General features: G+C 44.4%; 1 protein-coding gene across 1 annotated transcript; it reads left to right on the forward strand.

The window, feature by feature from the left end:
- Nucleotides 1-8,492: 8,492 nt before the first annotated feature.
- On the forward strand, nt 8,493-17,192 carry LOC135103383 (uncharacterized). Its single transcript, XM_064009511.1, has 2 exons — nt 8,493-8,755; nt 9,793-17,192. Exons 1-2 carry the CDS (start codon nt 8,630-8,632, stop codon nt 10,009-10,011), a joined length of 345 nt encoding a protein of 114 aa, XP_063865581.1. The 5' UTR covers nt 8,493-8,629; the 3' UTR covers nt 10,012-17,192.
- Nucleotides 17,193-17,571: the final 379 nt, after the last annotated feature.

The raw sequence follows: 17,571 nt of genomic DNA on the forward strand, positions 1-17,571 counted from the left end.
AATGCATAATACAATAAACTCATATTTTTTTCTTTTGCCTTACTCTCTGTATAACTGTTACATACCCTGCTTCCCTTCAGCACATCAGCACTGGTATTACTCCTCTCGTGTAAGTGCATGCCCTCCTTTCGTTCCTCTGCAAGCAAACTTTCCCCTTCCTTCGTTCTCGATTTGCCGTATACTCCCCTCTCCGCCCTGTCCATTCTGCTTGCTTGGCGGATAAACAGCATCATTAGTCTGTCATCACTTGCCTTTCTGGTAAACTGTAGATCTTCCTGACACACATCCAGCCTCTGCTCATGTTGTTGTTTTTCTTTTTTTCTTTTTTTGCAGCTGCTGTTGTTGTTTTTGCTGGTGTTCGTGGTGTTGTCTTTGTTGTTGTTGTTGTTGTTGTTGTTGTTGTTGTTGTTGTTGTTGTCACCTGCCATCCCTCCAAGCCACGGTCGTGTTGTATTACCTCTTGAATTACCTCATTGAATTACCTGTACCCTGTAAATGTATTTTGCTTTTACCTCTCTCTCTCTCTCTCTCTCTCTCTCTCTCTCTCTCTCTCTCTCTCTCTCTCTCTCTCTCTCTCTCTCTCTCTCTCTCTCTCTCTCGTTTATCCTGTTTGAGTGAAGACTTATGGTATTGTTATTGTTGTTATTGTTGTTTTCCGTTACGAATGTTGTTCATATGCATTTTTATGTGTGTTTTTGTTGTTCTGAGTTTGATACACATGTGGTGATACTTCACACACACACACACACACACACACACACACACACACACACACACACACACACACACACACACACACACACACACACAACCTATACCAGCTCTCCATCTCCACTCCACTGTTCTCCCTCCACTCCTTCCGTCCTCTCATTCTTTCCCTGTTTATCCCTCCCTTCACATTGCATCAGTGTTACGGGGGGAGAATACAATGCAATAGCCGTGATATATGTTTATAAACCCTTGCTGAGCCTCTTTCCTTGTGTTGCTGGGCCTTTATTGAAACTTTGGACAAACTTAGGTACGTGTGGCGTGTGTATGTTTGTGTGTAAGTGTGTGTTTGCAATACTGAAATCTAAGAAGACAGGATGGAGGAAGTAAAGGAAAGGAAGACTATAGAATGATTAAGTGTATGGGAAATTGAATGAGTGAGTGAGTAAATAAAGGGGATATATTTTGACACTTGAGATGGATGAATAGGGAAGGGTTAAGGACAGAGGGTTCAGGGGAGAAGGGAAAGGGTGCTAGGGTGTCAGGAGAGGAAGGTGAAGGACTAGCGGGGTACGGGAGACTGACTCAGAGTCCGGCCCTCCACTTACTCCACCCTGACGTATCCACTTCTCCCTCCCTCATCATAAGCCTCTCCTTGACACACACACACACACACACACACACACACACACACACACACACACACACACACACACACACACACACACACACACACACACACACACACACACACACACACACACACACACACACCAACCTCCTATCTTTCCTTTCCCCAACACGTGGCAGTGAAACAGATCTTAAGAGAGAAGTGAAAAGGAACAGATGAAGATATCCTACGCAGCTTTCCCAGAATTCAACATAAGCGGCCACACTGCTCCCATTTTCCCTCGAGTGAAGGCGTGGGGTGGGGTGAGGAAGGGGACTGCAGAAGGAAGGGAGTGTGAGGCGGACGGTATACGGTCAGCTGCATGATTGGATGTCAGCCGTCCAGCACTGCCCGTGTTGCCTCGTGCCTCGCCTCCACTTAGCCAGCCACGCAGTCACGCAGTATTACACCCGTCTCTCTTGCCTCTCTCTCTCTCTCTCTCTCTCTCTCTCTCTCTCTCTCTCTCTCTCTCTCTCTGAGCAAGACCAATTCTCTTTACTTCCTCGTAGAGTTATTTGATTTTCTTATCGCGACGCACAAACCTCAAGCGAAGTTTGGGTCAAGTATTATGTGTGTGTGTGTGTGTGTGTGTGTGTGTGTATGTGTGTATGTGTGTGTGAGTGTGAGTGTGAGAGAGAGAGAGAGAAGAAAGTAAGGGAAGTAAAAAGAAAAGTGGCTAAGAAAATATTGCGTCCTTATTTATTTATTTATTTTTTTTTACCTTCAGTGAGTGGTGCTTAAGTTGATGCAGAACCTGCTTGCAAAACACCATAATGATATCGTTCCCACACTGACACTGACTGCACTGAGGCCGTCTTCATGTGCTTGTTCCCGCCACCACACGCAGGGATCGATGGGTGGATAGATGGACAGATAGATAGATAGGCAGATAGATAAACAATAAACATGAACTAGGAAAAAAAGAAAACCAATAAGAAATGTATGAAAAAACGTAAAGATTATTAAGAACCATGATACATTAGATGAGAACTTGACAAAATCTACAAAAAAAAAAACTCAAGGAAAAAGAAAAAATCAATCACACACTGACACACACACACACACACACACACACACACACACACACACACACACCGCCACTATACATTACATCACTACACCCCATCAGTCTCCTCCCCAGCGCATCATATGTTCTCATTGCCTTCACCGCAGTGCTAACTGGATGCCATGCCAGGGACGCGAGGCCAGACCTGTTTATCACCAGAGGAAGAGAGAGAGACAGAGAGAGAGAGAGAGAGAGAGAGAGAGAGAGAGAGAGAGAGAGAGAGAGAGAGATTATGAAACTGCATATCTCACTAAATTGTATACTCCTCCGTGGAATAGTCTTCTCTCTCTCTCTCTCTCTCTCTCTCTCTCTCTCTCTCTCTCTCTCTCTCTCTCTCTCTCTCTCTCTCTCTCTCCTCTCCTCGAATTTCTCCAGTGTTTATGAAAATGCTGCAACCGAGATTGAAAATATTGTGAGAACGTTTAAACAGGTGAGACTGGGAACAGAGTAAATGTAATCGGACATCACACACACACACACACACACACACACATAGCGGATGAAAAATGTTTACATATTCCTAACTAAAACACATTACATAAACCCCTTAATTTCCTGGCGACTGAAATCACACACGCACCATTACAATATTTTCCAACGAAATCTAAAGGGGAAGGATTAAAAGTACCTCACCTCATCAGATGCAAATGATAGGGGAGGTTCTTTTCATATTCATAGATTCAAGTGACGCTGTTATTTTTGGGTTCAGAGACTGGAGTGGAATCCTGTGCTGGTGGTGAGGGGGAAGAGGAGAGGGCGGGGCGAGGTGGGTGTGGCGGGCGAGGCGACGCAGCAACAGGTGGCGGGAGGGGATGAAGGAACCCGGAGAGAGAGAGAGAGAGAGAGAGAGAGAGAGAGAGAGAGAGAGAGAGAGAGAGAGAGAGAGAATGCGCTACCTGTCTCAAAGTAAAAGGAAAATGGTACGAAGTGTCAGTTACGAAGAGCGGCCAGGAACAGCCAAGCTTCCTCTGTCCTGGTTTGATGTGGCAGGGGGAGAGACACGCCTCAATGGTTCGCCTTCCCTCACCTCCACCTTGCCTCCATTCCCTCACCTCCACCTTGCCCCCAGCCAACACCAGCCTCGACTAATAACACTGCCTCTGAAAAGTGAAAAATGCCTCCCAATACGATGAATTTTGGCGTATTTTTTAAGATCAACTTCACGATTGGTATGTCTCAGGTCGCTCCTTCATTACGCTACGTGAGTGAAGGTCTGTGGCGCTTATTTCCTCGTAGTATTTCATTTCATCTTAGGACAGTCTTAAAGTATAAAGTCATCCATGCATTCACTCCTCAGTGGATGAAACTGTAACCGATGAATTTTGAAGGATATTTGACGCCAGGCAGTGTGACTCTCCCCTTGACAACGCGTTTTATTTCTGCGTTGATTGCCTCGCGGGGTAAGCCAAGGCCGCCACTCGCCCCCCGCCAGTGTCACTCATGCTCGACAAAGACGCAGTTTTAGTCCACTTTTGAGGAGACAAACCTCACATTCCGTATAACAATTCTCATCCTGCTTTGTTCTCTCCCCCGCTGAAAAACTAAGACAGTAATCACCGCAAATTAAGCGAGGGGGATTAAAGACGCGCCGAGATGTACTCATTAATTTGTATAAGGAGACACGCAAAGAGATGAAGCAGAAACATTACCGCGGAGAGATGCTTCGTAATTATTCTGCAGTACTTACGAGTAGGTGGGGGTCTCCTCTTCCTCTTCCTCTTGTTCCTCTATTCTGCAGTATTGAGGTGGGGCGTCTCCTCTTCCTCTTCTTCCTTCTCTATCCTACAGTATTGGGGCGGGGGTCTTTTCCTTATCTTCTTCCTCTTTCTCCTCCATCCTGCAGTATTGGGGTGGGGCGTCTCCTCTTCCTCTTCCTCCTTCTCTATTCTGCAGTATTGGGGCGGGGATCTCTTCCTTATCTTCTTACTCTTTCTCCTTCATTCTGCAGTGTTGAAGTGGCACATATCTTGCTCTTCCTCCTCCTCTTCCTCCTTCTCCGTCTCGTAGTATTGAGGTGGGGTGTCTCTTCCTCTCCCTCTTCCTCTTCATCTTCCTCGTCTTCCTCCTCGCCATCTTTATTGAATCCCTGCATCCCCGGGCAATTAGTCTTCCTTTTCCCTGCAGGGTCTTTCTTGGCCCCAGCTGACCACCGCCAATCAAACCAGATGGGCGCGCGACCTCCATCTCCTCCGACACACAAAGTTCTATCGCTTTCATTTCTCACCACGACTATTTTCTAAGGCCACAGAGAGGATTAGCCGGTTTTCAAGAGTGTCTCGCCAGTTGGTAATGTAAAAATACTGTTAATCTGTCACTAGAACCATAAAAACTCTTAAAAGCCCGTGTCACTTCAACTAGAGCCTTTTGATGGTAGTGAAGGTGAGGTGCAGGAGTGTTTCAGAATATAGTCTTTAGTGAACAAAGGTTTTTTTCTTAATTCTACATGCGGTATGACTTGTATGGCCTCATAATTTGTTTCCTCGCCACCGCCTCACACAGTAGTCTGCTCCACGGCTACAGTCGAGTGCTCAGGCGCCGTCCGGTCGACCCTACCGCCAGACGTGGGTTGTCTGGGCGTCGCGGTGCCCCAAGAGGCTGCACATCCGCTTCTGTCTCGCGTCCCGCCAAAGTTGATCCACCGTACCCCTGGCCCCCACTCCCCCTCCTCCTCCTTTTCGGTCCCCTCACTGTCCCGTATTCTGAAACATTTCTGCCTGCACCTCTACTATTTCAATAAGGCTCTACAGGAAGCTACACGGGTTTTTAAGGATGGTTTTTACAGTTTTAATGACAGATAAACAAGATTTTTATATTATCAACAGGAAAAAACACTCTTGAGAAACCGGCTAATCATCTATGTGGCCTTTGAAAATAGTCGTAGTGAGAGAGCAAAGCGTTTCTGAATGCATGCCTCTATCAGTAACATTGCCCCAGTGTTCGCCACCCTCCGCCGCTCACGTTCAGGCTTCCCGGGGTGTGGGCGCCAAGCTGCTGTATTACGGTAGCGTCTCGGGTTTTGCGTCTTCTTAATGACTCTGCTTAATGAAGGGAAGACTGCCTTGTGTGTGTGTGTGTGTGTGTGTGTGTGTGTGTGTGTGTGTGTGTGTGTGTGTGTGTGTGTGTGTATTTTGGTAGTTAGGAGAGCAAGTAGATGAGAGAGAAACCGAATGAAACTCCCGTAAAACACTCTTGTATCTTCAGGTTCAGACCATAACCAAGACGATAAAAAACACGATTTAAAACACCGTAAAAAAAAAAAAAAACACCAGTCAGCCCACCACTTCCTTCCTTACGTCCTCCTCCTCCTCCTCCTCCTCCCTCACTGCACATCCGCAACACATTTTTTTTTTTTCTGTATTTCTTTCATTTTTCTGCCAGTCTGTTTGCGAGCCGTTTTGTTGTTCTTTCTTTCTCTCATTCTTTTTTTTTTTTCTCCTGTAAATTTTATGGGCGAATGTTTGTGTTGTATTATTTGAGCGTGCTTGAAATGTATCAGTTAATGTATTGGGCAGTTTCTTTCCTTTTCTATTTTTATGATTCTCTCTCTCTCTCTCTCTCTCTCTCTCTCTCTCTCTCTCTCTCTCTCCTCTCTCTCTCTCTCTCTCTCTCTCTCTCACTTTTTCAGCCCTTGTCTTTATTCTATTATCCTTCCTTTCTCTTTTTTTCACTTTACCTCCCTTTTTATATTCACCTTTTTCTCTCATTTTTTTTCTCTCTTGTGTAATACGTACATAAATTTTCTAGCGGCACACGAGAGGCTGCACGAATGATTTACAGGCAGAGGCTTACTATGTTATTTTTAGATACTTGCATAAAGAGAGAGGGAGAGAGAGAGAGAGAGCGTGTGTGGCCGTGGTGTTGGAGGTGGGAGTAAAGGGATGGTGCGGAATATCAAGAGGGATGGAGATCGAGAAGGGTAAGGTAATGAAGGAATGAATCGTAAAGGGAAGGGAGTACAGGGGAAATGGGTTAACGGTGAAATGAGCTAAGGGAAAGTGCAGGATTAAGTCGTATTATGAGGGGAAGGAGGGAAGAGGGAGCGTATGGATATGCTTTGAATTTCCTACGATTACTAAACCAGAAATGTGGAAAAGAATCTCTCTCTCTCTCTCTCTCTCTCTCTCTCTCTCTCTCTCTCTCTCTCTCTCTCTCTCTCTCTCTCTCTCTCTCTCTCTCTCTCTCTCTCTCTCTCTCTCTCTCTCTCTCTCTCTCTCTCTCTCTCTCTCTCTCTCTCGGGGATGGTCTTTATTGAACCACGGCTAGCGAGGTTCAAGGGTTCGCTATTGAGTCCAAACTGTGAGGTCAAGGGGCGGCGGAGAGGCGGGAGGCGGGGGCATGGAAGTGGAGGCGAGGGGGCGGTAGAGGCGGAGGAAGGAGAAAGTATAAGAGAAAAAAGGCAACGGAAGAAAGGAAGAAAAGAACGTGGCGAGGTGAGGGAGGAAGGCCGAGTCATGGAGAGATAGAAGAAGAGATACAATGCAGGAAGGTCCACAGAAGCAGTCGTAAAGCTGGGAAGGAATATCAATGAGAGAGAGAGAGAGAGAGAGAGAGAGAGAGAGAGAGAGGAGAGAGAGAGAGAGAGAGAGAGAGAGAGAGAGAGAGAGAGAGAGAGAGAGAGAGAGAGGAACGAGCCTAGAGGGTAAAGAGGGGGTTTCTTTTTTCATCTCCGCTGTGCCTTTTCCGTCATGGTATCGACCTGCGGAGGCAAAAGAGGCACCCTTCTGACCTCCTTCTCCAACCAGAGGATTCTGCTTTCGGGGAACTCCAAAAGGTTTGCAAATATTAAAGTTGACTTGCGCGCTGCCGGAAACTTATGTTGCACCTTATGACTGGAGGAGGAGGAGGAGGAGGAGGAGGAGGAGGAGGAGGAGGAGGAGGAGGAGGAGCAGTAGTAACAGGAGTGTTGTACATTATGGAAATGAGAAATGGTAATGGGTTTTCAGTGTGGGAGAGGAGCAGGGAAGAGCGTGGGAGCTGAACTGCCCTTCGATATGGCACATACATACATACATACTCGTACATACACGCATGCGTACATACATGCATAGATAGGAAGGCAGATATAATAGATGCCATCACTTTAAATCACACGAGAATCTGATAAGAAAAAAAAAAAAAAAATATATATATATATATATATATATATATATATATATATATATATATATAATATATATATATATATATATATATATATATATATATATATATGATATTATATATATATATATATATAATATATAGTATATATATATTATATATATATATATATATATATATTATATCTTAACACGTCTTTCGTCATTCAATGTGTGTGTGTGTGTGTGTGTGTGTGTGCGCGCAGCGTTCTTAAACCCTTTCGCATGTACTATGCTTTGTCCCCCTGTTCCTGGTGGTAAGGGGGCGCTGCGGGCGGGGACGGGTGTGGCACCAGTGTAGGGAAGCAGGAAGGAGAGCCGAGAGCTGTGCAATGCGAGGCTGCGACCAATAAAACACTCGCAAAAGTTTGATCGTCTGTTGAATGAGCTCATTTGTGTGCAAGGTGGTAATTTAGGGGAGAGTTGAGACGTTTCGTTTGTTTGCTCTATTTCGGGAAGTTGCCTGACACTCCAGGAAAGATGAATATTAAGTATATTCCATCCATCTGTCACTCTATTTAAAAACCAATTTCTTCCTCTCTCTCTCTCTCTCTCTCTCTCTCTCTCTCTCTCTCTCTCTCTCTCTCTCTCTCTCTCTCTCTCTCTCTCTCTCTCTCTCTCTCTCTCTCTCTCTCTCTCTCTCTCTCTCTCTCTCTCTCTCTCTCTCTCTCTCTCTCTCTTTTTTTATCTAGCTTTATCAGGCTTGATTACTGACCCTAAAAATTTTGCTTGTGGCATCCTTTTTTTTCCCTATACTATTTAAAGACTTGAGGATGAGGATTTTGCGTGTGTCAGCCTTATTATAACCCCTGTACCATTTACAAAACTCTGTCCATTCTAATCGTAACCATAACTTCATGATTTTGCTTATATCATCCTTGTTGCATCCTCCATTACCACTTACAAACCTCACCAGTCCTCACCACGCCCTTGTATTCCAGGCTGTTCGAGAACCACTCTGAGCTGATCACGCTGTTCACCAAGTTCCGGCAGCTGCGGACGCGGGACGAGCAGGCCGAGTCTCTGGAGCTGGCCGAGCACGCCACCATGGTCATGAACTCCATTGACGAGGGCATCAAGGCCATGGACAACGTGGACTTCTTCTTTGGCCTCCTCCACCAGATCGGCGCCTCTCATCGCAAGATCCCGGGCTTCAAAAAGGAGTATTTCTGGGTAAGGTGATGCCGAGGACTAGAAAAAAGAGCAGCCTTATGAAGTGAACGAAAGAACTGAAGTATAACCAGTTAGCCTGAAGCTGGGCATTCCAGTCTTTTTTTTCTGTAGCCTTTGGTAATGTGGTTTGTATTAAACCTTCTGTTCCATTGTCTCCGTGCTTTGTTTGGGTGCAGGGAGGGTGGCGGGCATGAGGGGAGGCATCTGGGAGTATTAAAAAGGGAAAAGAGAAGTGCATTGCGTGGAGTTTCTGTGTAATGATACTGTGGTAAATGTTAGAGGTGATATTAGCACTTATTACCCTTTGTGTGTGTGTGTGTGTGTGTGTGTGTGTGTGTGTGTGTGTGTGTGTGTGTGTGTGTGTTAGTATTATTGCCACTACTTGCAGCTCATGTGGTGCAGTTATAATGTTGGTGCTGGTGTGGTGGCATTGTCGTGTTCGGGTTATTGTGGTGATGTTTGGAAGAGTGTGTTGGTGATGACGGTGAAAATGTGGCTGTTTGTGAAGATGATAGTAGTAGCAGTAGTAGTAGTAGTAGTAGTAGTAGTAGTAGTAATAGCAGTAGATAAGAGGAACAAACTTAGCAAGAGCGCGGCAGACGCACAGTCATTTCGTAATTTCAAGAGGAGTTTGGATAAATAAAGAAGATAATGGCGGTTGGTAAGTTTTAAGTGCCCAGAAGTTACCATGAGTTGCCTAAGTAGCTTTCTGATGTCTCATTATTATCATATGTTATCATGTTCTTCAGTAATAACAGTAATAATAATGGTAAAAAATTTTTCTCTTAACCCTTCACTGCTATGGCCTCTCGAACTTGATAAAATAGTGCAAGTCTTAAAGTGAAGCAGAGCAGTTTTAAAAGACACTACGGATACAGCGAATGACTGAGTAGTTCAAATATATAAGTAGTTTTATTACGGCTCAGTAAAACAGTTCAGGGTCACTCAGATGAAGCAACAGGCGTCAGTGTCATCAGCGGCTTAGGGGTTACCTGTCTCTTCCTACTTACCACTTCTAATTAGTATTTGCCCGGCAGAAAATCGAGCACCCGTTCCTGGAGGCCGTGCGGCTCACGCTGGGGGATCGCTACACCGACAACATGGACAACATCTACAGGATCACCATCAAGTTCCTCATTGAAACGGTGGTGCGTGGCTACGAGCTGGCTGAGTCGAAGGAGCCCAACGACAACGAGAAGAAGGCGATCAACTCGGAGGAAGGGAACAGCAGCTCCAAGACGGACAAAGGATCTTGAGAGCGGCCGGCGGGGGGAGGAGGCCAGCCGGGGGTCATTACTACACTGCCGTCTGACCAACAACACCAACAACACCATCAACAACGCAGCGCACATTCGGTTCTCGTGACGTGTAGAGTTACGGCTCAACCCACCCGATGCAGCGTGACCCTGGCGGGACTGTGAGGCAGTGCAGTACTGAGCCTTCTGCACGAGGCATCTTGGTGTACTAGTGATCAAGTAGTGTAGCTTTGTAACTGTTTGTAACGTCGGCCAAGAATGGCCAGGCGCGCGACTCCCAGGCGGGACTGCGCAGTGCTGTCTGGGGGTCGGGCGCCTGACACACGCACGCAGATTAACATATAATGTTAGGTATTTGCTGGAAAACCTTAATTTTAAGTGAACTGTCTGAGCTGAGAATACGAAGTTTTTATTATGTTGTTCTTTTTTTTTTTTTTTATATTAGGATCATGATATTTATCGAGAAAGCTTATTTTCGTATAGAAATATGAAAGAGGACGGTGAGTTAGTCGCTCCTGGCCGCTGTAACTCGTATTTCGTGAACATCGATGTCAATGTCGCTAACATACAAATAGGATATCTGTGTTGCAGATATTGGAAACGTCCCATATAGTTGTGTGTTGTACTTCATAACGCTGCCAGCACCGGCGGCAGGGTGAGGAGGGGGGTAGGGAGGGCGCAGCGTGGAGTGGCCGCCGCCGCGCCGCCCACACCGCCGTTGCTTGTACCGCAGCCAGCGTGCCAGATACACACGGTACACACCCTCGATGAGTTGCCGAGGTACAGCCTCTTATTTATTTATTACACATCTCCATTCCTGCAGTGACTTTGATTTTGTGTTTGATGAGTGTGTGTGTGTGTGTGTGTGTGTGTGTGTGTGTGTGTGTGTGTGTGTGTGTGTGTGTCATCTCAGTCTTGTGGACTCAGGGAAACAGGAAATTAGTAAAGATATGCTCAAAGGAGGCCTATAGTGTTAAAGATCTAATACTAAGTGATATGTAACATTTGGGTACACACTTATCAACATTTGTTCAGAACCATAAAGTTACACCGTGAATCTTGAAGCAGTTCTTTGTCGTCAGCGCAAGGCACACGTAAAGTCATTCGAGTTACATTGTAATAGATGAGTTGCGAATAAAACAGGTGTGTAAGATTTAGCTTCAGGCATTGCGTGTTATTTTCAGAGCAACATCCACGCTCACGTGAAGCCAGATGATTCATGGGAAGGCAGTAAAGGTGGCGGGAAGGCAGAGTGAAGGTAGGAATCACGGCTTTGTGGTGAAACACGTATACCCTCACATTTCATATTCATTGTGACCAAAACAAAAAATAATCTTTCAGGCTATGCAGGTTTGTTTGATCAAATTAGGCGGCATATTCCAGTATTCCAGCGTGCGTTTGGAGCGTAATGGAATCTCCCTTTTTACAGCGCCGTGTTCCCGCACGGGGTATGTACGTATGTGTGTTGCGGTCGCGGTTCATGTGATGGCGGTGCTCGTGTGGTGATAACGGTTCATATAATAATTACCTGTGGTCGTGTTATTAGAGCTGCTCTCGTTATCCATTTTCCAGCGGGTTATGTCCACACTTAGCCATATAACAGCCAGGATGGCGGTGCAGTGGAGCGCACTTTGGGAGGTGAAATGTGGAGGAGAACCACCTATCCAAGTACTAACCGGACCCAGCGTTGCTTAACTTCACTGATCGGACGAGAAGTGGTGTGAAAGAAGAAGTTCAAGGAAGTTATAAGTATTTTACAATGTAGGACGTGGAGAAAAGAAACTTCTGGGAATTATGAAGACTCTGTCATGACCACGTGTCACCATAACAGCCACCATGATAGCTTGCAACATAATTTTTTTCCACGCCAAAGCAAAAAATACCGTATGTTTCTAGTGAAGTGTCATGTTAACTGTCTCTATGATAACTGTCACCTTGACAACCCAACTCGCAGTCCAAACTTTCCGCTTCAAGACAAAAGTCAGGTGTATGATGGAGAGATGCTGTCAGCGAGTCACCATTGCCAGTTCTGAGGTGGTGCAAAGGCGCGTCCGTGGTGCAGCGCCCTAGCTCGCCGCCCCGCCAGCCCCGCACCTCCTGCTTGGAGAGAGGGGGGAGGGGAGGGCTGCCGGGGGGCGCCAAACAAACGCCGAGGAATCTCACCAATGTTATATTTAGTGTAGGCCAATAGGGAGAACAAGAATGCCACAATCTGTTCAAGATATCAACCGCGGATCATTGCAAATCACAGTAACTCACGCAGTTTGAGTGAGTGTACAAGTCTTGCCCTCACGCTGGTGTCCGGTGTACTGCTGCCGCGGGTACGGGTACGCCTCACGCCAGAGTGAAGAGTAACGTCACGTATTTGGCCTCATTCTGGCATTCCTCGATGTTTTGTACATAGTAGCGTAAGGCAAGAGAGTCGTGTACCAAATCCCATCCTCAAGTAGCTTAAGTTTCACGAGTGTCAGTCATGCCCGCGTAGTGTTAGCGTAGCAGTGTGAGTGTGGGTGTGTATAGTGCGTGGTTAGTGCAAGGCTGCCCTCAGAGGGTAGCGGCGCCCGCGCGGTGCCCTAATAACACTGTAGAATTGAGCCCAACTTGTGCACACGGTTGTTAGGAGACGCGTGTGTGCAATTAATGTACGTGTACCGTGTTTCATTTTCTAGGTATGTAGAGAAAAATGCAGAATTGTTGCCAACCAAAAAAAATATATACTGACGGTGGGACGCTGTGACAGAGTTGTGCTGAACGATTTCAATAACGATCAAGAAAACATTAACATCAAGAGCTCAGTGGAAGGGTAACATGTATCAAGCAACGACCTCGCGGCGCCCCACCCTCATACTCATTAAGAATTGGGTTATATTGGTGTCTCTTGAATAATAATATTTAAATACGTATGTGTAGGATTAAGAGATTATCGTGAAATTCCTCGGCAAACTGTAAAAACAAAGGTCTGTATAAGATTTACCTGCAGTCACTTTGCAATATTAGTACAGGTAAATACATTGTTTCTTAAAGCGCTGATGCATCTCCAACATCACCTTGATTTTCTTGCATATAGTGGAGACAAGACCAATTATACTATTAAACATGACACGACGTAAACTTTACCATCATCACCACCACCGCGGGATGGATAAGACAGCAGTTGGCTATCAATGCAAACCACGTCATTTCAGAATCACAACAACGCTGAAAATGAACGGTGATTATGGGGGACAGTGAGTGAGGCACAGGCGACAGCACTGCGGTATGTACGAAAAAGCATAAAGAAAGAAGAAAGGGCAGTAGACATGTTGAGTCTTCACGAGGCTGTTTGTGATAAGCTGCACTGTCTAATCTAGAATGAAAAAATAAAAAAAAAAAACACGTGAGCCTTTTGCCGTCATGCTATGATAACAAAAGCCATTCCAACAACGGTCTTTGCTGCTGAGAAGTACGTACGAGTGTATACATGCTTGCTTCCCTTTCGCCCTTGCCTTGCCTTGTCCTTGACTTGTGCTGGCTGGCCGTGTTTGTTACCGCCATAAATGTTCTCTGAAAAATCGTCCCTTTTCGCCAGCAATGCTCGAACCCACTAATGTTCTGACGCAAATGAACAAGAAGGAATTATTTGGATTATACATATTTTCAACATGTTTCTCTCTCTCTCTCTCTCTCTCTCTCTCTCTCTCTCTCTCTCTCTCTCTCTCTCTCTCTCTCTCTCTCTGAAAGATACCATGGCTGCGGGCGCCCTTTTTTATCTATTTCATTCATCTAATTATCTATTTTTATTCCTACATGTCCATAAAGACGTAATGCATTTGTGTTGCGAAGGAGTGATTTTTTTTTAACCGAGACTGAAGAGAATTATGAATGATGCAGTGTGTGTGTGTGTGTGTGTGTGTGTGTGTGTGTGTGTGTGTGTGTGTGTGCTTCTTTTCTGCATACATGCTCTTACAAAACAGGCCATTCCAACAACAACAATAACAACAACATGTCCAAGGCAGGAAGGTAGAAATGGCTGGGAGTGACCCCTGCTGTGTGTGGGAGGCTGAACACCAACGCAGCACCGAATGTCAGGTGTAATTTTTGGGTGTGACTTGAGGGTTGGGAATTTTCATTACTTTTTTGTATGCGAGGAGGCTCAGGGGAAGGGACAACAGAAACTGGTGAGAAAAAAGGAAGAAAAAAAAAACACTTAAGATACCAGACACTAAAGGAGACTTCAAATGCAACTCTTAAGTTACGCATCACCTCGAGGCTTGTGGGTATGATGCAAAAAAATCAGGAAATTGGGTGTACCTTTGGAAAATTAGATAAGAGAGAAAAAGATCAGTTAGTGTGTAGCATATAAGATCATAAACTAGAGTATTTACTAACTGCTTATGTAAGATATTCGTCCCAGAGAAAGACGTGTATGTGCTACTGTAGATGATCAGCGGAGAAAGGTATCTTCTCTTACTTGGCAACTCTTGATGAATCTTCTCCATATCCAACATTATGGCTTTTTATTTTATTTTATTTATTTATTTATTCATTTTTATTGTGAGTGTGTGTCCAAGCTTCAAATTCCTCACCTGATATAAGCATAGCCATTAACAGTCCAAGTCTCGCGTTCTTTGTCATGTGTTGGTTTGGCGGTCTAAAACTCTGAACCCAAACACCTCATTCAGCTCAGTTCTCTGTTCCCAAACTCACCGATTCATATTACTACTAAATTCTGTCCTCCGCTAATCTTGTTTTAGGGGTAAAAAAAAAAAAAGCACTTTGTTTATTAAACGTAATATTAATATGTGACTGCAATTTCACCCTAGCCGTTTTACTTTTATTTATTTTTTGTTACGAAAGCATTTGCATCTGTAATTATCTAACATGATGAGATTTTGGCGCCTGTTCATTTAGAGTCACGCAATATGTATCCCCATTTCACATTCTGTCTAAGAAAAAAAGATAACTTCAAATGTACACCAATTTTTTATTCTTCCGTTATTCTCTTATCAGTATGAAGTAGACATGTGTACGGATTTTCACTTCACATTTTGTTTGGAGAGCTTTAAAAAAAAAATCAGTTAACTTCCCAGTGTAATGAGTTAGGAAGAAGACCTGACCTGTAGAACCACATCTTTAAACGACCCATCCCTTGAAGAGCCTTGTGTAGCACGTTGTATCCCTTACTCAGAAACTCATAAGGTGACTGTAAACTTGAATGAATGGAAGAAGGTTTACTTGATTATTTGACCTTTAGTGGTGCGCGGGTAGCAGTGATGAGGGCGGCAGCGTGTGGGCGGCGGTGGCAGTAGCGGCGGCATGGCTCGACAGAACACACAAGAGTAGCCAAGATAAAACAAATAAAAAATAAAAAAAATAATAAAAATAATGATAATAATAATACCGTTATGATTTCGATCTTGGAAGTAGGAGCGTATTCTCAAACACTTCGTCATCCACCTCTTACTTTCAACAGCCTTCAGTGGAAGTTATTAGGGGTTTTCCAAGTGTGTTTTCATGATTCTAGTGACAGATGAGCAAGGATTCTGCATCATCAATGGGAAAATCACCCTTGGGAACCTCACTAATCATCTTTGTGGCCTCTGAAAATAGTGACGATGAAAGAACGAAGCGTCTCAGAATACGAGCCTGCGGTAATGTCTCTGGTGCAAGTGTTAAACCTGAAGCATGTTGTGTTGGGAAGTACAGCACTTACGATCCTTTTTTTGTAACCAGTGTCTTACTCATCCATACTGATTCATTCTCTCTCTCTCTCTCTCTCTCTCTCTCTCTCTCTCTCTCTCTCTCTCTCTCTCTCTCTCTCTCTCTCTCTCTCTCTCTTGGCAATATACTTAATTACTACAGTAAGATCTTTCCTCTTACGTCATCTTCTTAGAAAATCTATTATTATTTTGCCATCGGTGACACTTACTACTCGGTTTATAATCACAAAATTAGAAACAGGTTTGGGCTTCAAGTGTGTGTGTGTATGTGTGTGTGTGTGTGTGCGTGTGTGTGTGTGTGTGCGTGATAAAGCACTGCCCGGACTTTCCGTGTGCCCCTCAAGAGTGCAATCTACGTACAGGTTGCCACATAAATGAAGTACGTATAGTATTGTAAAAAGTATGTACTATGGACAGTAATACTTGCTAGACTATTAATGAAACTGTACTATATGCTAAGCTGATTATAGTGTCCTATATTAGATCACATGTGTAGTGTATGTAAGAAGCCAACATATTTTTCTGGATATATCTTGTTTTTACCAAATGCTACAGGTGGATAGCAGATATATGTAATGCTCATACATGCTATATATTACTGTGCTTGGCTCGCTTTCCTCCGTTACATCTCGTTTCTGCCTCGGTCAAGCCTTCAGTTAGTCGCACTTTCAGTTTCCTTCATAAATAACAAATGGAACCTTGCGTTTATGGGTACTTTTTTTTTTTCTATATATAAACCATAATTTTCTTTTTGATGTTTTGTCTTGAGTGTTACATAAGTTATATATGATTTTGTGATTTACTTACACATGTCATTATTCTGTTGTAATGATCCAAAGGTACAGTCAGTGGTGAGCTTCAGATAAAGCTTTGCAGAATGTATATGATCACTGTAGATGTTACAGAATGCATGATTTGTTTTTTTTTCCTACCTAGCAAAGCGGCCTTTTCTTGGAATGAAATGTAGTGATTATCTTTCCAAACGATAAAGTTGAAAATTATCAGATTAAAAACCGAAATGTAGACTCACTTGTTGACTTGTCATTCCCATCAGCTTGTTACATGAGCAGCGTGCTCAGCAATGCACTAAAAACACCAGTGCAGCTCCCGGGCCTGAGAGCTTGGGGCAGGAGGGCAACTAGTCTTATTTTTAACTGTAATGAAGGATGCTGTGTATATGGCGTTTGTTGTGCAAGGCCAGTGTTGGGTCTCCAGTCAGTGACGCATGCTCAGTCCCCTTATTCTGTCGTGAGTGAGTCGCAGTGTGTAGGCATGCATGGGCTGCTCGTCTTGGGCGGAGCTCGGCTCGGCGAGACCTGAAAGTTCGCTGTCACCTCGTAAAGTAGACGTCTTGGCGAAACGTTGTCTGCAGGTTGGCTTGGGATCACAATTTGTCTTCATTTCTTATTATACATAGGTACTTTACACATTATACTTAACGCATAAACTGTCAAAGTTTTAAAAATAAAAGATATTTGTTACTGTGGTTGATGATTCATATCCCTTTGGTTGAGATTTATTTTTTTCATAATTTACATCCTGCTCAGCATGGCGACACTCTTCCAAGAAATACAATTTTAAATTTAGGCAGGACATCACCCAAGCAGGGGCGCTGCACCGTTGCGATGTCTCCGGCAGTGGTGGGCTTGCAGTGCTAAGCGTGCTGCCCGCCACCTGCGACGTGATCTCTGAGCTGAAAAATAAGTATTAAATAGAAAGCTGGTGACATGAGTACTATAAACGTGATAAGCGTGTTGGGTGTGTATGTGGCTTAGTGAAAGCGTGGATTGAAAATTAGGTGAATGAGAAAAGGACGTTTGTTAGCTATTAATGAAGCAGGGAACGGAGACTTTACATGCCC

Source organism: Scylla paramamosain, chromosome 9 (assembly GCF_035594125.1).
Source record: "Scylla paramamosain isolate STU-SP2022 chromosome 9, ASM3559412v1, whole genome shotgun sequence".
NCBI classification, from domain to species: Eukaryota; Metazoa; Arthropoda; class Malacostraca; order Decapoda; family Portunidae; genus Scylla; species Scylla paramamosain.